This window comes from Chiloscyllium plagiosum, unplaced genomic scaffold, assembly GCF_037043375.1.
Source record: "Chiloscyllium plagiosum isolate Xiang-an unplaced genomic scaffold, Cpla_swu_hap1 HiC_scaffold_47, whole genome shotgun sequence".
In the NCBI taxonomy this organism is placed as follows: Eukaryota; Metazoa; Chordata; class Chondrichthyes; order Orectolobiformes; family Hemiscylliidae; genus Chiloscyllium; species Chiloscyllium plagiosum.
The window spans coordinates 11175108-11198698 of NW_028270185.1; the positions used below are offsets into that span (position 1 = coordinate 11175108).

Genomic DNA, 23591 nt, shown 5'->3' on the forward strand with positions numbered 1-23591 from the left:
TCATCAGGTGGTTGTGTAGCATCGCTCCGAAAGCTAGTGCTTCCAATTAAACCTGTTGGACAATAACCTGGTGTTGTGTGATTTTTAATTTTGTAAGGCTCTATGGCTCCATAAAATGGTTCCATGGGATCTTTAGCAATCCACATGAGGAGGGAAGACAGAGTCTCAACAGAGGAGGCAGTAGTCTAGTGGTATTATCACTAGATTATTAATCCAGAGACCCAGGTTCAAATTCTGTTGAGGCAGATGGTGGAATTTGAATTCAACAAAAGTCTGAAATGAAGAAACTAATGATGGGATTGAAGGAATAACATTAAGAACCCCATCCTCTTCACTTTAGGGAAGGGGACTGCCAGCCTTCCCCAGTCTGACCTACATGTGACTCCAGAAGCACAGCAAAGTGGTTGAGTCTTGCCTGCTCTCTGGGCAATTAGGGATGGGCAAGAAATGCTGGCCTCACCCAGTGATGTCCAGATTCAATGAATGAATCAGGGGAAAGAACCCACCAAAAGGGACAGGTAGCGTTTCAGAAAAAAAACACAAGGGTCCTTGTGTCATCAAGAGTTAATTAGGGGACAGTTAATCGTAGTGAGTCAGATGCATTCTGAAACAATCCAGTGACATTCTTGGTGATTTTTCTGGTGCCTTTCCAACATTACATTTATTGAACTGACCTTGAATTTTGCCAAAGTGCAAATTAATCTCCTCATTTTCTCACTCGTGTCCAGGACTGAATCACCTCCAGCTTTTCCGACTGACACAAGCTTGGCTTTGTCAATCTGCTTGACGCTTGTCATGCGTTTCCTTCCTGCAGAGAAAGGAAGGGCAATGGAGGGTGAGCTATCCCAGCATCCTTAGCAGCACTGAAAGCCCTCTATTAAAACTGAAGGCCATGCATGAAAGGATTTGCAATTGTAAAGCACTTTTCACAACAATAGGGTGTCCAAAAGCGCCTCACCGCCAATGAATTTGTTTTGTATTTTGTGCAAAGTGTAGTTTCTGTAGTAATGTAGGAAAAGCAGCAGCTAATTTATGCACAGCAAGCTGGTGCAGGAAAGCAAAAACACCTTCCTACTCATCTCATACGGCTGGCATCTTCTTGTTTCGTCAGGCCGGCCAACAGCATCTCTCAGTCACAGTCACACAGAATCATGCTGGTGCAGGAGGAGGGAATTCGGCCCATCTTGCCTGGCCTCTCTCCTCTGTATCAAAAATCCCACAATCCCACTCCACAGGCATAAATGTCTCAGCCCACGCTATTCTTTAAGATAAAGAGGTGTCCCAGGGCCAACATGGATAACACGACTCACATCACTCGGGGAGGCTTTGTTTCCTTCGTTAATGGGGTATGGGTGTAACTGGGCAGAGCAGTATTTATTACCCATTTCATAGAATCCCTACAGTGTGGAAGCTGGCCATTCAGCCCAGTGAGTCCACATCAGCTCTCTTATCAGCAGTCCACCCAGATTCCTCCACCCCCCCGCCTCCCCCCAACCAAACTAACTCTGCATTCCCCATGGCTAACCCAACTAGCCTGCACATCCCTGGATACTATGGGGCAATTTAGCATGGCCAGTCCACCCTAACCTGCACATCCCTGGGCGCTATGGGGCAATTTAGGATGGCCGATCCACCCTAACCTGCACATCCCTGGGCGCTATGGGGCAATTTAGGATGGCCAATCCACCCTAACCTGCACATCCCTGGGCGCTATGGGGCAATTTAGGATGGCCAATCTACCCTAACCTGCACCTCCCTGAACACAATGGGCAATTTAGGATGGCCAATCCACCCTAACCTACACATCCCTGGACACTATGGGGCAATTTAGCATGGCCAATCCACCTTAACCTGCACATCCCTGAACACTATGGGGTAATTTAGCATGGCCAATCCACCCTAACCTACACATCCCTGAAAATTATGGGTAATTTAGCATGGCTAACCCAAGTAGCCTGCACATCTCTGGGCGCTATGGGGCAATTTAGCATGGCCAATCCAACTAGTCTGCACATCCCTGAACACTATGAGCAATTAAGCATGGCTAACCCACTCTGACCTGCACATGTTTGGACTGTGGGAGGAAACCCACACAGACACGGGGAGAATGCTCCACACAGACAGTCGCCTGAGGCTGGAATTGAACCCAGGTCCCTGGTACTTTGAGGCAGCAGTGCTAACCACTGAGCCCACTCCAAATGAGTCAGCCACATTGCTGTGAGTCTGGAGTCACGTGTAGGCCAGACCGAGCAAAATGGCAGATTTCCTTCCCTTAGAAGGTGAATCCCTTGGAGTTTTTACAACAATTGATAATTCTTGACACAATCACTTTACTCTATAAGAATAGAAATTTATTGGCAGGTGTATTTTTACAAAAACGTAAAGAAAGTGTTGTATAAGTTGCCATACGGTGATGTCTAAATTAATGACAGAAGCCATAATTGAGAAGAAAAGTTAAAAGTTACAATAAGATGCTTCTGTTCATCAGAGCAGGGTGATTATCCTCTCACACACCAACCCTCATACATCCCTAAAGGTCCCATGCTCTTAAAAGGTAGTAGGTAAGCAACATGGTGATCAGGACTTTTTTCAAAAATGCATTTGTGAAATGCATTTCACAAGGAACGGGTGTTGCTGACTGGGCCCAGCATTGATTACCCATCCTTAATTGCCCCTTGAGAAGGTGGAGATGAGCTGCATTCTTGAACTGCTGCAGTCCACCTGCTGTGGGAAGACCCACGATGCCCTTAGGGAGGGAATTCTGGGATTTTGACCCAGTAACACTGAAGGAACGGCGATGTATTTCCAAATCAGGATGGGGAGTGGCTCGGAGGGCAACTTGCAGGGGGTGTTGTACTCGTGTATCTACTGCCCTTGTCCTTCTAGATGGAAGTGGTTGTGGATTTGGAAGGTGCTGTCTGAAGATCCTTGCTGAATTTGGATCTACAAATTGAATTTAGTAACACTTTCCCAGACATGCAGGTAGTGAGTGTCAGAGTCATACAGCACAGAAACAGACTCTTTGGTCCAACTTGTCCAAGTCCTAACCTAATCTAGTTCTATTTGCCAGCACTTGGCCCATATCCCTCTAAGCCTTTCCTATTTGTGTACTCATCCAGATGCCTTTTAAATGCTGTAATTGTACCAGCCTCCACCACTTCCTCTGGCAGCTCATTCCATACACGTACCACCCTCTGTGTGAAAATGTTGCCCCTTATGTCCTTTTTAAATTGTTTCCCTCTCACCTTAACCCATGCCCTCTTGGACTCCCCTACCCTGTGGAAAAGACCTTGTCTATTTATCCTATCCATGCCCCTCATGATTTTATAAACCTCTATAAGGTCACCATCCCTCAGCTCCCACACTCCAAGGAAAACAGCCCCAGCCTGTTCAGCCTCTGCCTCTAGCTCACATCCTCCAACCCCGGCAACATCCTTGTAAAATGAAAGATTCCGACCCAAAGCGGCATTTTTCCTGCTCCTCTGATGCTGCCTGAACCTACTGCACTTTTCCAGCTCCACACTTTATCAACTCTGGCTTCCAGCATCTGCAATCCTCACTATCTTCATCCTTTCTGAGCCCTTTCAAGTTTCACAATAACTTTCCTATAGCAGGGAGACCAGAATTGAACACTGTATTCCAGAGTTCACTTCACCGATGTCCCGTCCAGCCACAACACGACCTCCCAACTCCTTTTAGTCATTAACTAATTTCCTAAACTGACCTGCCTCATAGAACATGGACCATTACAGTGCAGTACAGGCCCTCCAGCCCTCGATGTTGCGCCGACTTGTGAAACCAATCTGGAAGGTCTTTTGCCCGAAACGTTGATTTTCCTGCTCCTCATGGATGCGTCCTGACCGGCTGTGTTTTTCCAGCACCACTCTCTTCTAAACTCTGTTTTCCAGCATCTGCAGTCCTCACCTTTGCCCATCTAAACTACACTATTTCATTATCATCCATACGTTTATCCAATGACCATTTAAACGCCCTTAAAGTTGACGAGTCCATTACTCGTTCCACGCGCCTACTGCTCTCATTCAAGGATTTGTACACGTCTATCCCAGGTCCCTCTGCTTCTTTACTCCCGAAAGATTGCAGCCTTGATCATTCCTGAAGAAGGGCTTATGCCCGAAACGTCGATTCTCCTGTTCCCTGGATGCTGCCTGACCTGCTGCGCTTTTCCAGCAACACATTTTCAGCCTTTATCTTACGTTGATTCTCCGAATCAAAAGTGAATCCCTTCACGATTCTTTGACTTAATTTTGAACTACCACGTGTCGGCCATAAGTCAGTGATGATCATCCTCACGGTTCACAACGCTGCTCCATGTTCCCCTCTGTTCTGCGCCTCCTCTTTAGTGGTTTGGACAGGCAGGCAGTGGAAGGCAAACAGCAATTAAAGGCTAGGAGGAGAGGAGTTGCCAACCACAGCCGATGTGATCATCAGTTGCCTTGACCGAATCCCTGACCCGTTTTCACTCCACCCTTCCCGAACTGGCCTCTGAACACCACGTTAAAAATCACACACCACCAGGTTATAATCGCAACAGTACAGTACAAGCTTTCAGAGTGCTGTCCCTTCATCAGACCTCGAGCTAAATAAACCTGTCGGACTATAACCTGGTGTTGTGTGATGTTTAACTTTGTCCACCCCAGTCCAACGCCGGCTCCTCCACATCACCTCTGAAGATCAACACTGCTGTGTGTAACCCTGAGGGGGGAAAACCCATCAGCAAACATCAGAAGGAACCACCATCTTCTGAAAAGATTTAAGGTCTCACTATTGAGTACCAAAGTACGGAGAGCAACAGGGGGAGAAGTAGACTGATTGGCCAGTGGGTTAACCGTTATCCCATTGGAGAAAGGGTCTTCCTGCTTGCCGATTGGTGTAGAGAGGCAGGGGGTCAAGAGGCTGGACATGTCAGCTGACCAATGGGCTGGGGTTTGAGGGCACGGCAGGTGGCAACATCTCCAGGAATGCCCTTGACGCAGTTGATCGCCATCCTGGCCCAGCTCTGATGCCCGTCTTCCCGCACTTTGACGGACGGTTTGAAGAAGGGAGCCTGGCTCACGTTCATTCACGAAGAAAAGAGGAGGAGAACCTTCACCTGTACCTTCACTGCAAAGCCCCCCCCCCCGTCCTCAACCTGCAACACCCGCACAGCCCCTGCAAACCCATGACCCCCTTCCCCCAACGGACATTCCCCTCCCATCCCAACCACCCAGGGCACATTCCACAACACCTCACCAGGGTCACTTGGTGACACCCTCAATCACCTGCAGCCAAGTCAGGGGATTGCGAAAGGAGGGCACAGGTGGGTCCACTGGCACCCTGCATTTACATAGCACCTTTAAGAAAGCGGGAACACCTCGATGCATTGCAGAGGAGCTCCCCGCCCCAAACAAAATCTTTCACACTGACACCACGTACAGATACGAGGAAGGGCAACTAATTAAGGAAGTAGGCTGTAAGAGCAGTGGATTCAAGGAGGGCGAGAGAGAGAGAGAGAGAGAGGCAGAGAGGAGTTTGGGAAAGCAGCCCTACAGCCTATGACCCCAGGCAGCCGAAGATGGAGTGAATAAATGGAGGGAGTTGGAAGAGGCCACGATTGGAGAACCACATGGAGCTCACAGGATTATGGAAAATCACACAGTGAGGCAGATTACAATCTGTGCAAAATTATTCTCTGTAATTTTTGATTGGAACGTCCAGATATTCAGATCAGTTTTAGACAGTGTGGACCATGTTAACCAATCGAGCAATCAAACTATTATGCAATAGCCTTCATTAACCTGGTAAACACCCAGTACTGTACCCCAGTGTTATACAGAGACAGACCTGTCCCCACCAGTACTGTACCCCAGTGTTATACAGTGACACAGAGACAGACCTGACCCCATCAGTACTGTAGCCCAGTGTTATACAGAGACAGACCTGTCCCCACCACGACTGTACCCCAGTTTTATACAGTGAGAGACCTGTCCCCACCAGTACTGTGCCCCAGTGTTATTCAGTGACAGACCTGTCCCCACCAGTACTGTACCCCAGTGTTATACACTGACAGACCTGTCCCCACCAGTACTGTACCCCAGTTTTATACAGTGACAGACCTGTCCCCACCAGTACTGTACCCCAGTGTTATATAGAGACAGGCCTGTCCCCACCATTACTGTACCCAAGTGTTGCTCAGTGACAGACCTGTCCCCACCAGTACTGTACCCCAGTGTTAGACACAGACAGACCTGTCCCCACCAGGACTGTACCCCAGTATTATACAGTGACAGACCTGTCCCCACCAGTACTGTACCCCAGTGTTATTCAGTGACAGACCAGTCTCCACCAGTACTGTACCCCAGTGTTATATAGAGACAGGCCTGTCCCCACCATTACTGTACCCAAGTGTTGCACAGTGACAGACCTGTCCCCACCAGTACTGTACCCCAGTGTTAGACACAGACAGACCTGTCCCCACCCAGTACTGTGCCCTGTGTTATACAGTGACAGACCTGTCCCCACCAGCACTGTACCCCAGTGTTATACAGTGACAGACCTGTCCCCACCAGTACTGTACCCCAGTGTTATACAGTGACAGACCTGTCCCCACCAGCACTGTACCCCAGTGTTATACAGTGACAGACCTGTCCCCACCAGTACTGTACCCCAGTGTTATACAGTGACAGATCTGTCCCCACCAGTACTGTACCGCAGTGTTATACACAGACAGATCTGTCCCCACCAGTACTGTACCCCAGTGTTATACAGTGACAGATCTGTCCCCACCAGGACTGTACCCCAGTGTTATACAGTGACAGATCTGTCCCCACCAGGACTGTACCGCAGTGTTATACAGTGAGAGACCTGTTCCCACCAGTACTGTACCCCAGTGTTACACAGAGACAGACCTTTCCCCACCCATACTGTACCCCAGTGTTACACAGAGACAGACCTTTCCCCACCCATACTGTACCTCAGTGTTACACAGACACAGACCTGCCCTCTCCAGTACTGTACCCCAGTGATACACAGAGACAGGCCTGTCCCCACCATTACTGTACTCAAGTGTTGTACAGTGACAGACCTGTCCCCACCAGTACTGTACCCTAGTGTTATAAGTGACAGACCTGTCCCCACCAGTACTGTACCCCGGTGTTATACAGAGACAGACATGTCCCCACCCAGTACTGTACCCCAGTGTTATGCAGTGACAGATCTGTCCCCACCCAGTACTGTAGCCCAGTGTTATACAGAGACAGACCTCTCCCCACCCAGTACTATACCCCAGTGTTACACATTGACAGACCCGTCCCCACCACTACTGTAACCCAGTGTTATACAGAGACAGACCTGTCCCCACCAGTACTGTACCGCAGTGTTATACAGTGACAGACCCGTCTACACCAGTACTGTACCCCAGTGTTATGCAGTGACAGTACCTGTCCCCACCCAGTACTGTACCCCAGTGTTTTACACTGAGAGACCTGTCCCCACTAGTACTGTACACCATCGTTACACAGTGACAGACCTGTCCCCACCAGTACTGTACCCCAGTGTTATACAGAGACAGACCTGTCCCCACCCAGTACTGTACCCAGTGTTATGCAGTGACAGACCTGTCCCCACCCAGTACTGTACCCCAGTGTTATACTGTGACAGACCTGTTGCCACTCAGTACTGTACCCCAGTGTTATACAGTAACAGACCCGTCCCGACCAGTACTGTACCCCAGTGTTATACAGTGACAGACTTGTCCCCACCACTACTGTACCCCAGTGTTACACAGTGACAGACCCGTCCCCACCAGTACTGTACCCCAGTGTTATACAGTGACAGACCCGTCTACACCAGTACTGTACCCCAGTGTTATGCAGTGACAGTACCTGTCCCCACCCAGTACTGTACCCCAGTGTTATACAGTGACAGACCCATCCCCTCCAGTACTGTACCCCAGTGTTATACAGTGACAGACCTGTCTCCACCAGTACTGTACCCCAGTGTTATGCAGTGACAGACCTGTCCCCACCCAGTACGGTACCCCAGTGTTATACAGTGACAGATCTGTCCCCATCTAGTACTGTACCCCAGTGTTACACAGTGACAGACCTGTCCCCACCAGTACTGTACCCCAGTGTTATACAGTAATGACCTGTCCCCACCTGTACTGTACCCCAGTGTTGTACAGTGACAGACCCGTCCCCACCAGTACTGTACCCCAGTGTTATACAGTGACAGACCCGTCTACACCAGTACTGTACCCCAGTGTTATGCAGTGACAGTACCTGTCCCCACCCAGTACTGTACCCCAGTGTTATACAGTGACAGACCCGTCCCCACCAGTACTGTACCCCAGTGTTATACAGTGACAGACCTGTCTCCACCAGTACTGTACCCCAGTGTTACACAGCGACTGACCTGTCCCCACCAGTACTGTGCCCTGTGTTATACAGCGACTGACCTGTCCCCACTAATACTGTACCCCTGTGTTATACAGCGACTGACCTGTCCCCACTAATACTGTACCCCAGTGTTACACAGCAAACTGACCTGTCCCCACCAGTACTGTACCCCAGTGTTACACAGCGACTGACCTGTCCCCACCAGTACTGTACCCCAGTGTTACACAGCGACTGACCTGTCCCCACCAGTACTGTGTCCTGTGTTATACAGCGACTGACCTGTCCCCACTAATACTGTACCCCTGTGTTATACAGCGACTGACCTGTCCCCACTAATACTGTACCCCAGTGTTATACAGCGACTGACCTGTCCCCACTAATACTGTACCCCAGTGTTATACAGTGACCGACCTGTCCTCTCCCTGTCCCATACCCCAGTGCGATACAGTTCGCCTTTGACGTCTTGTTGTGTTCGAGCCTACTCCCTCTTCCTTCTGTAAATTCCCGGAGCTGCTGAGCAAACCCTTCCCCCTGCTGTCGTTGGTTGTTGGAGGCTTGTATGCGGCTAGACTGAGCGAATGTTGGAGCCTCAACCTAACGCTCTGATTTTTCTCTACCTCTCCCCTCACCACCACCATCCCCTCACCTTCTGCTTTCCTCCCTGTCTCTCTCTCCACCCCTTCACCCCATCTCTCCTCCCTGCTGCAGGCTTCTATGAACTGAGCGAGGGTCCGTCCCCCGCTCTCTCCGATTCCTCTGCCTCCATCTTTGCCGAATGCTTTTCCAATTTCCAATCTGCTGCATGCAACTATCCATGGATTGGTTTGGCAGAGGCTCGCATGAATTATGCAAATGAACGACCTAAATCTTTAGGTAGGTGTTGAGCAGCTGACCTGCAGTCGGAGAGTCCTACAGCACAGAAACAGGCCCTCCGGCCCACCCAGTCCTTGCCGACCATAATCTCAAGCTAAACTAGTCCCTCCTGCCCGCTCCTGATCTATCTCTTCCTAAACCTTTCCTTTATCCAATGTCTTTATCCAAGTGTCTTTAAATGGTGTAACTTAAATAATGTTGTAACCATATTCATCCTATTCTCTGGAGATTTATTCCACACACGAACCACTCTCTGTGTAAAAAGGTTGGCCCTCGTCCTTTTTTTTAAAAACCTTTCTCCTCTCATCTTAGTCCTGAATTTCCCATCCTAGGGAAAATATATCTGTCATTCACCTTATCTATACCCCTTGTCATTTTATCAATCACGATGGCAGAGGCCTTAGCACTGCTGCCTCACATCACCAGGGTCCCAGGTTTGATTCCAGCCTCGGGTGACTGTCTGTGCGGAGTTTGCACATTCTCCCCGTGTCTGTGTGGGTTTCCTCTGGGTGCTCCGGTTTCCTCCCACAATCCAAAGCAGGTGAATTGGCCATGCTAAATTGCCCGTAGTGTTAGGTACATTAGTCAGAGGGAAATGAGTCTGGGTGGGTTACTCTTCGGAGGGTCGGTGTGGACTGGTTGGGCCAAAGGGTCTGTTTCCACACTGTAGGGAATCTAATCTAATAAGGTCACCCCTCAACCTCCTCCATTGAAATAAATCCCAGAATCTGTAGGCTTTCCTCGTAACTCAAGCCGTCCAGTTCTGGAAACATCCTGGTAAATGTCTTCTGAACCCTCTCCAGCTTAATAATATCCTTCCTATAACAGGACTGCATGCAGTATTCCAGAAAAGGCCTCACCAATGTCCTGTCTAACCTCAACATAACATCCCAACTCTAAGAGGATCCCTACAGTGTGGTAACAGGCCCTTCGGCCCAACACGTCCATACCAACCCTCCAAAGAGTAACCCAGCTCCATTCCCCTACCCTATTAGTGTATATATTTACCCCTGACTAATGTACTGAACCTACACATCCCTGAACACTATGGGGTAATTTAGCATGGCCAATCCACCCTAACCTGCACATCCCTGGGCACTATGGGGTAATTCAGCATGGCCAATCCACCCTAACCTGCACATCCCTGGGCACTATGGGGTAATTTAGCATGGCCAATCCACCCTAACCTGCACATCCCTGGACACTATGGGGTAATTTAGCATGGCCAATCCACCCTAACCTGCACATCCCTGGGCACTATGGGGTAATTTAGCATGGCCAATCCACCCTAACCTACACATCCCTGGACACTGTGGGGTAATTTAGCACGGCCAATCCATCCTAACCTGCACATCCCTGAACACTATGGGGTAATTTAGCACGGCCAATCCACCCTAACCTACACATCCCTGAACACTATGGGGTAATTTAGCACGGCCAATCCACCCTAACCTACACATCCCTGAACACTATGGGGCAATTTAGCACGGCCAATCCACCCTAACCTGCACATCCCTGAACACTATGGGGTAATTTAGCATGGCCAATCCACCCTAACTTTCACATCCCTGAACACTATGGGGCAATTTCTCATGGCCAATCCACCCTAACCTATACATCCCTGAACACTATGGGGCAATTTAGCATGGCCAATCCACCCTAACCAGCACATCTTTGGACTGTGGGAGGAAACCGGAGCACCCGGAGCAAACCCACGCAGACACGGGGAGAAGGTGCAAACTCCACACAGACAGTCGCCCGAGGCTAGAACCGAACCCAGGTCCCTGGCACTGTGAGGCAGTAGTGCCAACCACTGAGCCACCATGATGCCCACAAGGCATGTTGACATTCTCAGGGAGTGGGGGCTCAGGATGTCTCTCCTTTAAGGGACCTCCCTTTGAAAGTTCTCCTTATGAGCCTGCAAATCCTGGCCTTTTGAGAATCCAGGCAATCCGCTTTCTTTCTTTTGGCAAGCTATGGTTTAATCTGCCCTCCTGCTGCCCTGGGTGGAACATTCCGGAATCTTGCTGAATCTCTTCAACCTTATTGCAGGCTGGTTTTTTTTTTAGTTTGTTCCCGTTCAGCTCAATGTCCTCTCTTTCCACCCCCAACCTCTAATAGGACTCCTAACTCGAGCAGTCCTCCCTGTCACCTCAGTCTGGTCTGCCCCTGCTGGCTGGATATTCAGCCATAGTAACCATCATCATTTTCCAGACACTCACAAAGCGACATTCCCTGTTTTCAGGGTCAAGGGTCATGAACACCGCCCCAGAGGTGGGTTGAGGGAACATCTCACCAGAGCTAGGGGCGGGAGGAGGCCATTCAGGCCCTCCCGGGCCTGCTCTGCCATTCCATACCATCATGGCTGATCTCATCCTGGTTTCAACCCCACCGTCCTATCTGCTCTCCATAACCCTCCAACTCACCACTTGTTCAAAACCTCTCTCTGCCTGGAAATGTGTTCAGTGTCCCACCACACTCTGGGGCAGAGCATTCCACAGATTCATGAGCGGGGGATAGGAAGAGGCCATTCGCTCCCTCAATACTAGCCCGCCATTCAGTTGGATCTGAGCTCATGTGTCTCGAAATGCCACTGAGCTGCCCCACTTCCATGCTGCTTCACCACCCCCCCCTGCCCACAGACAGACAAATCTCTCCTTGGGAAATACGCCTGATGCCAGGGGTGAGGCTTGGCAGCGGGGATACAGCTCTGAACAGATGGAGGTGGTGAAAGGTGCAGAATCATTTGACTCATACCCCACACTCGCTCTTGAAGCGTGCACAGCTTCGGATTCCTCACACAAAAGCATGAACCATCCCTTCCCCCAGTTTCATATTTCCTTCTTCTGTAAAACATACATTAGTCACTATCTAACCCTGTGCTGTTCCTGTCCCTGGGAGTGTTTGATGGAGGGACAGTGTAGAGGGAGCTTTATTCTGTATCTAAGCCCGTGTTGTCCCTATCCTGAGAATGTTTGATGGAGGGACAGTGTAGAGGGAACTTTACTCTGTATCTAGCCCTGTGCTGTCCCTGTTCTGGGAGTGTTTGATGGTGAACTGTGTATAAGGAGCTTTACTCTGTCTCTAAACCGTTGCTAGGGGGATCTAATGAACATGATTAGGAGAACGAAGCTGGGACAGGCGATAACACACCTCAGGCGAGGGGTAAGGTTGAGAAGATGTGGCCTTCTTGCCAACCTACATTAGATAATGTGGCCATTGTCCAACCAGAGCTGCTCTCTCAGTAAAGAGAGAGAGAGGCGACTGGGGGTGGGGGGGAGGGGGCGGGGGTGGGGGGGTTAACCGGAGAGTCACCACAACTTCAGGCAGGGGGAGAGGGTGAGAAGACAGGGCCTTCAGGGGAAGTGGATAACCAAGAGATTCCATTCGGAGTCAAGAGGGCAGGCTGCGTGCAGAGACGGAGGACATTGGTAGGGAGTTGAACGAATACCTCACTTCTGCCTTTACTCAGGAGAAAGAGGACGTGACAGAATTTGGGGAGAGTGGGGGATGCTGTGAGCAGATGGATTCGGCGAGCGAGGTGGTATTAGGAGGTTTCAACGTGGACAAATCCCCAGGCCCGGATGAGTTGAATCCCAAGCTGCTGTGGGAGGTGGGGGAGGAACTCCCAGGGTCCCCGACCCACGTTTTTAACTGGTTCCTGGGGAGGTGACAGGTGACTGGAGGACAACCAACGTGGTCCCACTTGTCAAGAAGGGTGGTAGATGTTAGACCAGGGAACTACAGACCAGTGAGTCTCACGTCAGTGCTGGGGAAGCCAGTGAATAGAAGGAGTGAATTAATCACCATTTAGTGAGACAGAGTTTGATTAGAAATCGAAACCAAAGTCAGAAACAAAAATAGAAATTGCTGGAAAAGCTCAGCAGGTCTGCAGAGAGAAATCAGAGTCAATGTTTCGGGTTGAGTGACCCCCTTCCTCAGCGTTCTAACAGACCTGCTGAGCTTTTCCAGCAATTTCTATCTCGGAGAGTTGACATGGTTTTGTCAGAGGCGGGTCATTCTTGACTGACAAAGCTGACGGGTTGTCCGAAAGGCTTGATGAGGGGAGAGCAGTTGATGTAGTTTATATGGACTTGAGCAAGGCCTTTGACCAGGCCCCACGCGGAAGAATGGTACAGAAGGCACTAGTTTGTGGTATCCAGGGTAACTCGGCAAGACGGATTGGCTTAGCGACGGGAGGCAGAGGAGGTAGAGAGGGGACCCTGACAAAGGTGTGTATGTTCCTGAAGAAGGGCTTATGCCCGAAACGTCGATTCTCCTGTTCCTTGGATGCTGCCTGACCTGCTGCGCTTTTCCAGCAACACATTTTTCAGCTCTGATCTCCAGCATCTGCAGCCCTCACTTTCTCCTTGTTTATGAGGGGCATGGATTGGATGAATAGAAAGCAACTGAGTCCCCCCAAGTCAATAACAAAGGGGGGCCTCATTTTAAGGTGAAAGGCAGGAGGTTTAAAGGGAATTTGAGGGAAACATGTTTCACCCAGAGGGTGGCGGGGGTCTGGAATGCACCGCCTGGGAGAGTATTTGAGGTGGGAAACCCTTGCAACCTTTAAAATTACTTGGAACAGCACTTGAAATGTCATAACATTCAAAGTGATGGGCCCTTTGCGGGTCAGGTCGGAGCAGTGTAGATAGATCAGCATAGACTTGATGGGCTGAAGCGCCTCTTTCATGCTGTATGACTCTATGACTGTCCCTGTCCTGGGAATGTTTGATGGGAAAGTGTGGAGGCAGATTTAATTTCGCTTTAAAAGAGTCAGTGAGTTCTGTGGTCGACCTAATCCCATGTTGTCTGCATCCAGGGAGTAATTGGTGTCCACAGGGGACATTATTTTCAGTTTAAAAAAATAGAGGGAGCTTTACGCTGTCTCGAGCCCTCTGTGCTGTCCCTGTCCCTGAGAGTGTTTGATGGGGGAATAATGTAGAGGCAGCTTTACTCTGTATCTAAACCTGTGCTGTCCCTGGGAGGGTTTGATGGGGGACAGTGTTGAAGGAGCTTCACTCTGTATCTAAACCTGTGCTGTCCCTGGGAGGGTTTGATGGGGGACAGTGTTGAAGGAGCTTCACTCTGTATCTAACCCTGTGCTGTCCCTGGGAGGGTTTGATGGGGGACAGTGTTGAAGGAGCTTCACTCTGTATCTAACCCTGTGCTCTCCCTGTCCCTTGGAGTGTTTGATGGGGGACAGTGTAGAGAGAGCTTTACTCTGTATCTAACACCGTGCTGTCCCTGTCCTGGCAGTGTTTGATGGGGGACAGTGTAGAGGGAGCTTTACTCTGTATCTAACCCTGTGCTGTCCCTGTCCTGGGAGTGTTTGATGGGGGACAGTGTAGAGGGAGCTTTACTCTGTATCTAACCCCATGCTGTCCCTATTCTGGGAGTGTTTGATGGGGGACAGTGTAGAGGGAGCTTTACTCTGTATCTAACCCCGTGCTGTCCCTGTCCTGGGAGTGTTTGATGGGGGACAGTGTAGAGGGAGCTTTACTCTGTATCTAACCCCATGCTGTCCCTATTCTGGGAGTGTTTGATGGGGGACAGTGTAGAGGGAGTTTTACTCTGTATCTAACCCCGTACTGTCACTGTCCCTGGGAGTGTTTGATGGGGGACAGTGTAGAGGGAGCTTTACTCTGTATCTAACCCCATGCTGTCCCTATTCTGGGAGTGTTTGATGGGGGACAGTGTAGAGGGAGCTTTACTCTGTATCTAACCCCATGCTGTCCCTGTCCTGGGAGTGTTTGATGGGGGACAGTGTAGAGGGAGTTTTACTCTGTATCTAACCCCGTGCTGTCCCTGCTCTAACGTCAATAACCTTTCTCTTTCCCAGCGGAGCCTCTGCACCTGGACCGGGAGGAGAGTCTGAGCTACGCTGACAGTGACTATGTCTCCTCTGTGCCGCGTTCCTTCTCAGCCAATCACGCGGACTCGTTCGAGGCCCTGATGGACGTGCAGCCCAAGTACCAGTGCGACCTGATCACCCGCGATGGCCTGGACCTCTTCCCGTACCCGAGCCCCCTGCACGCCATGGCTGTGCAGAGTCCGCTGCTCTGCCCCCAGATGCTGAGGGCCAACAGCGAGGAGAAGCCCCTCTCACCCACCTCCTACCTGAGCAGCTACAAGCTGGACGACGATGGCGAGATGTTCTTCGGCTCCCAGGGCGATCTGCCCCCGGGCCTGGAGGCCGTGCACTCGAAGAGGCTGGAGAACTACATCGCAGGCCTGGTACACAAACGCGTCTACCCGGTTCGGCCCAGCAAGCCAAGGACTAGCTTCAGCACAGAGGCCATGAAAGGCCTAATGAGGCAGAGCAGCATGTGCCAGAGGAGCACGGAGGCTGCCAATCCCCCCGGCGCAGGCTGCGATCAGGTCTGGCCTTCGTCCGAGCGCAGGAATATCCCGAGTTCCCACAGCTTCGACGGGAGCCTGCCGTCGCCCAAGTACAGGCCTCAGTGGACTTCCAGCAGGGAGCACCTGTCCGTCAAGAAAAACATCCCCTCCTGCCAATCCGTGGACAGCTTCGCCGCTGCTATCCAGCAGCAAAAGAGCGTGGACGAGGGCCAGAATTCACAGCAGAGCCTGAGGAAGCCGATCCGGCTCATGGCTAACACGCCTCCCATGAGGCCCACCTCTCTCGAGTATCATGAGCTGAATTATCATCCGGCCACGAGGGCTTCCCCTCAGGAGAACTACTACCAGAACGTGTACGAGCTGAACGACAGGTCTCAGGCTTTCCTTGATGACAGGCATCAGGCCTTTCTCGACAACAGGTCTCAGGCCTTCCTCGACAACAGGCCTCAGGCCTTCCTCGATGACAGGTCTCAGGCCTTCCTCGATGAGAGGCGTCAGGCCTTCATGTCTGCTAGACCCGAGTCCTCAGAGCTCCGTTCGCCGCCCTTTGACAAACCACCGGGGTCGGAGGTCAGCGGGGGCCGGAGGTCGCCCGGGGGAGACGACGGCGGGTACCAGATGGTCAGCGCGCAGTACATCCCGGCTCAGCAGTCGTACAAAGCCCATGCCTCCAGCCACGGCGGTAAGGCCAAGGGGCCGCCGCTGAGCAAAGGGCGCTCCGTCGACGCCTCGCCTGAGGCTGGGGCGCCCCCTGGCTTCCGGGAGAAGGGCAAGGCCTCGAGCAAGAAGTGCCGCTTCAGCGAGGAGAGCGAGCCGGCCAAGCGGAGTGGGCGGAGGCCCTCCCCCAGGGGCAAGAAGACCTGCCGCTCCCAGTCAGAGAACAGCCTCCTGAACCGGCACGGGGTGCCTTGCATCAAGTACAACACCGTGGAGCGGGACGAGGTGACGGGAGCCAGGCCGACACGCTCCAGGCGGCATCCCAACGGCTATCACCGGCGCTGGAGGTCGACAGCGGAGATCTCCCGGGATGAGGGGTCAGCCCTGCCCCCCAGCTGTGAGCCCTACCCCCAGGCCGACGGGCGGAGAAGGCCCAGGAGGTACCTGAAGCCTCAGGGGAATCCGGGGAGCGACTCGGAATATCCGCCCCGGCATCGCGGGCCAGGGGGCGGGGGGGAGGAGGAGGAGGGGGATGGGGAGGAGGGGAGGGCACCCGGCGCCCGGGTCTACGCCGCCAACTGCTTCGGGGACAGCGAGTCGAGCCTGAGCGAGGCCCAGTCGCCAGGCCTCAGCAGCTGCTCCAGCGATACGGACGAGGAGGAGGAGGGGGAGGAGGAGGAGGCCGCCGGCCTCGTCTGGCCCCAGCAGCTGAGCCCGCAGGCTACAGGCCGTGAGTCTGGGCCACCCAAGGCCTTCGTGAAGATCAAAGCCTCGCACGCCCTGAAGAAGAAGATCCTCCGCTTTCGGACGGGCTCCCTCAAGGTGATGACCACCGTGTGACCAAGGGCTGGCCAGTGGACCGACGGGCGGACTGGCGTTTCGAGTTCCCGCCGCCTCCCGGTCGCCTCGGGATCGTTCCGGGGTGGGAAAGCGCTTTTGCAGCCAACTCGCTAATTTGTGGAAGCGTGTTGTCAACGTCAGCGGGCGCAGAGGCCGCCACCGCGCACAGAAAGATCCCAGGGACAAACCAGCCGGCCAACTGTGGTATTTTCTTTTCTCGCTGCCCCGCCCCCGTCCTCCCCTTCCCCCCTCCCCGCCCCACCTCCCCCCCCCCCCCCCCCCCCCCACCGTAAAGCAACGGGAACTCCTTCCTTTCCAAATGGTGGCCATGCGATCTTTTACGCAGGATAGGAGGGAACACTGGTCGGGTCTGGGTTGGGGAAGGGGTCAATGATTGGTAGGATGTTGGTGTTGGGGTGCGGAAGGGGTCAAATGGAGGGGAAGAAGGACAGTGATTGGCAGGGTGGGGGGTTTGGGGATGACTCGGGTTGGAGCCACACCTGCAAGATGGCACGTGTGGGAGTGCGGACTTCCCTTGGCGCCAGGCGGTGGGGATTTGTTGGCCTAGTCAGTGGGGCCTACAGCCTCAGAGCGGGATTTGAAGCTGCAGTTTTCTGACCAGTGGGCGCGAGGGGTGCTATCTGAGTCGCTGTTTCTGTATTCATTGGCGAGAGGATTTGGGCCTCAAAAAGCCTGTCTTCAATGGGAGTCAATTCAAGATGGCAGCCATCAGGGGACAGTTTCAATTAGTTGGCAAGGCACAACAGGAAGTGTTCATATTTTTCCCAGGGTGGGTGTCATGGATTCTGCTAAAGGAGGAATATGAATTGTTAGCGAACTGCAATTTATTTAACTCTGTTTCTTGAGGTAACAGTTAGACAGAAGGCTTCTGTGGTCAAGGGTCATGCAAAAGCTCAATCCTTCTGTCTCTAAAGCTGCCTCACCCCCTTCCATCTCATAAAAATCAATAAAAGTCCAGCGGAAATAGACAGGCTAAAGGATGTTCCCAAAGACCTGGGATTCTGGAACTAGGAGGTTACGGGTCTAAGGCCTACAGGGTAGGACTATGATGAGGAGAAATATCCTCATCCAGAGAGCGGGCGCGCCTGTGGAATTCTCTGCCCCAGGAAGCGGTTGTGGCCTAAACATTGAATATTTTCGCAAAGGAGTAGGATACAGTTCTGAGGGAACCGATGGAAACGGGAAGGAAGCAAATACGGGGGGGCGCTGAGTTGAAAGGTCAGCCACGATCGTATTGAATGGCGGAGCAGGCTCGAGTGGCCGAATGGCCTACACCTCCCATTTTCTATGTCTCTGTGTTTAAGACATTCCTTTACCCATCGCCAACCAGAGCTGGCTCCTCATCCCAGCAACGCCCTACGTTTTAAATTCCCAATTGTTGGTATCCAAATGCCTCCATGGTGTCACTTCCCCCTCCTGATCTGTGTAACTGGACTCCTAGTCCCAAGGTGAAGCCCAGTGCGGACTTGGTCTGCTGTTATCTTTTCTTCCTCTTTCTCTGCTTTACAAAGCCCGTGATCCTGAATTTTTAACTCCATTTCTTTATTTCTCTAATTTATACCTAAGCTTTTGTATCTAGCTACCTTTGTACCTAAGGTAGCGCCAGAAATGGCAATTTAATAACCTTCTCACAGTATTCCTGTACATTGGCAATAAAATCTAATTCTAGTTCTAAGTTTAATTCACATAGAGTTAGACAGCACGGAAACAGACCCTTCGGCCCAACCAGTCCATGCTGACCATAATCCCAAACTAAACTAGCCCCACCTGCCTGCTCGTGGCCCATATCCCTCCAAAGCTTTCCTATTCCTGTTCGTCCCAGTCTATCCAGCCTCTCCTTATAGCTCAAACCCTCCATTCCCAGCAACATAGAATCATAGAATCATAGAGATGTACAGCACGGAAACAGACCCTTCGGTCCGACCCGTCCATGCCAGCCAGATATCCCAACCCAATCTAGTCCCACCTGCCAGCACCCGGCCCATATCCCTCCAAACCCTTCCTAAACATATACCCATCCAAATGCCTCTTAAATGTTGTAATTGTACCAGCCTCCACCACTTCCTCTGGCAGCTCATTCCATACACGTACCATCCTCTGCATGAAAAAGTTGCCCCTTAGGTCTCTTTTATATCTTTCCCCTCTCACCTGAAACCTATGCCCTCTAGTTCTGGATTCCCCAATCCCAGGGAAAAGACTTTGTCTACTTATCCTATCCATGCCCCGCATGATTTTATAAACCTGTATAAGGTCACCCCCTCAGCCTCTGATGCTCCAGGGAAAACAGTCCCAGCCTGTTCAGCCTCTCTCTATAACTCAAATCCTCCAACCCTGGCAACATCTTGTAAATCTTTTCCGAACCCTTTCAAGTTTCACAACATCTTTCCGATAGGAAGGAGACCAGAACTGCACGCAGTATTCCAACAGTGGCCTAACCAATGTCCTGTACAGCCACAACATGACCTCCCAACTCCTGTACTCAATACTCTGACCAATAAAGGAAAGCATACCAATCGCCTTCTTCACTATCCTATGTAAGTCTCTTCTGAACCCTCTCCAGTTTAATAATATCCTTCCTATATCAGGGAGACCAGAACTGGACACAGTTCTCCAGGAGAGGCCTCACTAACGTCCTGTACAACCTCAAAATCTTCGCCTCTAGCTCCCCGCAAGGAAATCTCTGCTCTCTTCCGATTCCATCATCTTCAGCATCGCCCCCCCCCCACCCCCCCGCATTCCATCGCTCCACCACTGGTGGCTGTGTCATCAGCTGCCTGGTTCCCAATGTCCGGAACTCCCTTCCCAAATCTCTGACCATCTTGACTTTAAGAAGTTCCTGGAAAATATTTGCTTTCTGGCTGAGCTCTCGGATCCCGTTTCGGAGGATTTCCTTCAAGGGTTCAGTGACGATTTGCTGTCCGATTGATGCTCCCGTGTTTAGCTCCGTCGAAGGTGCTGTATAAATGCAAGTTATTGTTGTTGGATGCCTGTTTTCCTTCCTGTTCCCATTTTTCAACCGCAAGTGAGTGGGCGGGTCACTGTCGACCTTACAGTTGTCACCCCTGTTTTGTTTTTGAAAAATCTGCAGCTTCCAGAGTTAGAGAGGTCAAAGTGCAGCCACTCTGCCCATTCAGCCTGCTTCAAAACTATCCCTGACCAATTGTGGCCACTTCCCTGCTCACTCCCCGTGTTCCTCGATTCTCCGAGAGACCCAACAATCTGTCTGTCCCAGCCTTCAGGATCCCATAAGGCTCCAAGTGTTGGAAAATGGGATTCGAATAGATTGGTGACAAGCACAAACATGATGGGTTGAAGGGCCTCTTTCTGCACTGAGTAAATCTCAGTGACCGTAACCGTATCCGACGACAGGACATCCGCAACCCTCTGGGGTTGAAAACCCGAAGGATTTGCAATGTTGTGAGTGAAGGGGGTGCTCCTCAACTCAGTCCTAAAACATCAGCTCCTTATCGTGAAACCCCCCTCCCCATGTTCGAGATACTCCATCTGACCCATCATGCGCATCCAGAAGCTTGTACGTCCCAACGGGATCCCCACTTTGTTTCTATAAATTCCAGGGGAACATAAACTCCATTTACACAATGTCTCAGCATGGCACCGGCCTCTCATTTGGAGACCCATCGAGTGAAGCCCTACTGTACAGTTTCCAGTGCAGAGAGAGTGAGGACTGCAGATGCTCAGTGTGGTGCTGGAAAAGCACAGCTGGCCGGGCAGCATCCGAGGAGCAGGAGAGTCGACATTTTGAGCGTAAGCTCTTCGCCTCCCGTGCGGGTGTATCCATCCCTAAATCTGGAGACCAAGAATGCACAGAGCATTCCAAACATAATCTCACCAAAATCCCGTACAATAATGGCAAAAACAAGGTTTTCTTTTGTACTCCATTCTCCAGTGACCTTCTAATTACTTGTTATAAAATTATTCCATCATTTCTGCATTCCCTGTGATCACTTTTCACACTTCTGCTTCCAACATTTACTTTAGCTACTCTCCTCCTTTTTTAAAAAAAAATCACCATTTTGAATCCACCTGTTACAACACAACTCCAGAAGGGCTGGGATTTGAAGCAGTACCTGTCGGCCCAGAGGTAGAGACGCTATCACTGTGCCAGAAGAGGACCTTCCTCTATAATGAATCCTAGCAAGAGCTCGTCACGAATCACAGATTGCGACAACGCAGTAAGAAGCCATCATTTCTGCACTGGCTCTCAGTAACGTACCCAGGACCATTCTCCCATCTTCTCCTCGTAATCCCTTACATACAGTGACCCAATGTCCTCTTGAAAGCCTCAATTGAATCCACCACCACCATAGACTCGGGCATTACATTCCAGATCTTAACAACTCACCATGTGAAATGGTTTTTCCTTGTACCACTGATGCTTCTTTTGATATTCACTGTCAATCTGTTCCCTCTCATTCTCAATCCTTCCACCAATGGGAACAGTTACTCTTTCTACGCTGTCCAATCATGATTTTGGAAGCTTCCATCAGATCCTCCCTCAACCTTCTCCAAGTAAAACAGTCCCAGCATCTTCATTGTCTCCATGTAAGTGAGGTTCCTCATCCCTTGGACCACCTTTCTTAGCTATCTCTCTAATGTCTCCATGCCATGCAACTTGTTTTCAATATTGCTGGCTGATTTACATCTGAGAAACGAACAGGAATTCAATGCCATTGCAACTAATGTGGAGTTTAACCTTGATAATCTTTCACCCCCCTCCCTTCGGTTTTTAAGAAGCTATCTACCTCCGCCATACACTGATGTAACCATTTTGCATCCGCTGTCCTTTTGAGGGAGGGAATTCCCAGGATTCATGACCCTCAGAGAGGAAAATAAATGTTTGCTCATCGATGTTCAGGTGGGCTCACCCTTCCTTTTAAACTAAATCTCCCGCTCATGTCACGTAATGTTTCTCTCTTTGTTGATTCTTTCTCTGCCAGCCTTGGACACCGTTGTTGCTCAGAGAAAAGGCCAGTTGCCCCTTTGATACCAGAGGCCTTGTGTGGGTAGCAACAAGGGGCTAAGGCTGGCCAACGCAGTGGGGCAAGACTAGGAGGTGTGGAACTGGCTTCGCTCTGGTTACCATGGACACCATTGACCAGCCTCGACAACCGCCCAACCTCTCCACCTCAGAAGGCCTGGAAAGAGGAAGTGGGGCTCCTGACTTCGGCACCCCCCCCAACCCCTCCCCTGACCATCTCAAACGTGGCACTGTCCATCCCTCTCAGCTACACTCCCTGCACCCCCCCCCTCCACTCAACTGACCAATGGGACCTGTCAACACGGGTCAGCTGGTCCACAACCCAGTTCTGTCATCAGTAAGCCACCATTAATTCATGGCCGAGAGAGTTGCTGATGGAATTGTTGAAAATGTGCCCAAATGTTTGAAGTTAAAGTTAGGATTCTCTTTCCACCTGGACAGTCTCCATGGAGCAACTTTTTGAAACAGGAATTGGGATTATTATTCCCAGAGAGAACCTGGTGAGGCGATGGTTGTGGGGTGAGGGGGTGGGGGAGGGGGAAGTGTGGGATTCTTTATTGAACGGCCAGCATTATCATGGTGGGCCAAAAATCTCCTTCTGTCCCACAGTCGGAAAAGTAAAGTCACCATAGTCCTACCAGACTGTAAGGCTACGATATCATTCGAGGGAGGTGACTGGTCGTGGTTTAACCAGAGGGTCACCGTGCCTCAGGCAAGGGGAGAGGTTGAGGAGAAGAGTCCATTCATGGTGACCTCAGCCGGTGATGGGGATTGAACCCACGTTGTTGGGGGTCCCTCACTGTCGAAGGCTAAACTAACAGCGTGATGAACTAAAATGTTGTGTTTTTTTTTTCTTGAGCGGCTGATCAGGTCTCAATGACGAGGGGAATGGGGAGAAAAGTTCAGGTCCCATGAAAATTACCCCCTCTTATTCCCTCCACATTCCACCCGGTAACTCAAGTGTGGCTATGGAGCCTGAGACCTCAGGCTGACTGGTGTTAAAAGCAGTGTAAGTGTTGTTGCTTTAGCTGTTAGGTGAGAAGGGGAATGGTTTGAGGCGGGAATTTTTTTTTGGCTGTCTCACCTCCCTGGCACCCAATCTTTAAGACTTTTTACGGGGTTATTTTCAACAAAGCAAGCCAGTTTGGTTGATTTTGATCGCCTTGTGTTCCACTGCTGCCCTGTCATGAGGTGACATATTGGGATCTGATTTGAGGGGGTGAGGGGTGGGGGTAAAGGTAGGCCCCACCTCAGGGAATTATGGAATTGTTACAGAAAGAGGCCATTTGGCCCATTTTCTAGGCTCCATGACCTCGTCCTTGCCTTTCCACCTGACCTTTCTAAGGTGGGATGGGAGGGTTGGAGACGGGTGAAACCTACAGCATCAAGATGCCTCATTGGGGGCTTCTTGGTACAAACTAGGCCCGAGAGGGTGAGGGGGA

General features: G+C 51.1%; 1 protein-coding gene across 5 annotated transcripts in view; it reads left to right on the plus strand.

Annotated features, from left to right (window-relative positions):
- The window catches only part of LOC122542700 (dapper 1-like), a 123991-nt gene extending 103145 nt beyond the window's left edge, over nucleotides 1-20846 (plus strand). For 3 of the 5 annotated variants that reach the window (XM_087983874.1, XM_087983877.1, XM_087983876.1), the window contains exon 3: nucleotides 15112-20846. In XM_087983874.1, coding sequence (XP_087840000.1) covers nucleotides 15112-17129 — 2018 coding nt within the window. In that variant the 3' untranslated portion in view covers nucleotides 17130-20846. Of the gene's footprint in view, nucleotides 1-9104; nucleotides 9270-15111 lie in introns of all 5 variants that reach the window. The other 2 variants (XM_087983873.1, XM_087983875.1) reach the window with 1 other exon arrangement.
- The last annotated feature ends 2745 nt before the right edge of the window (nucleotides 20847-23591 follow it).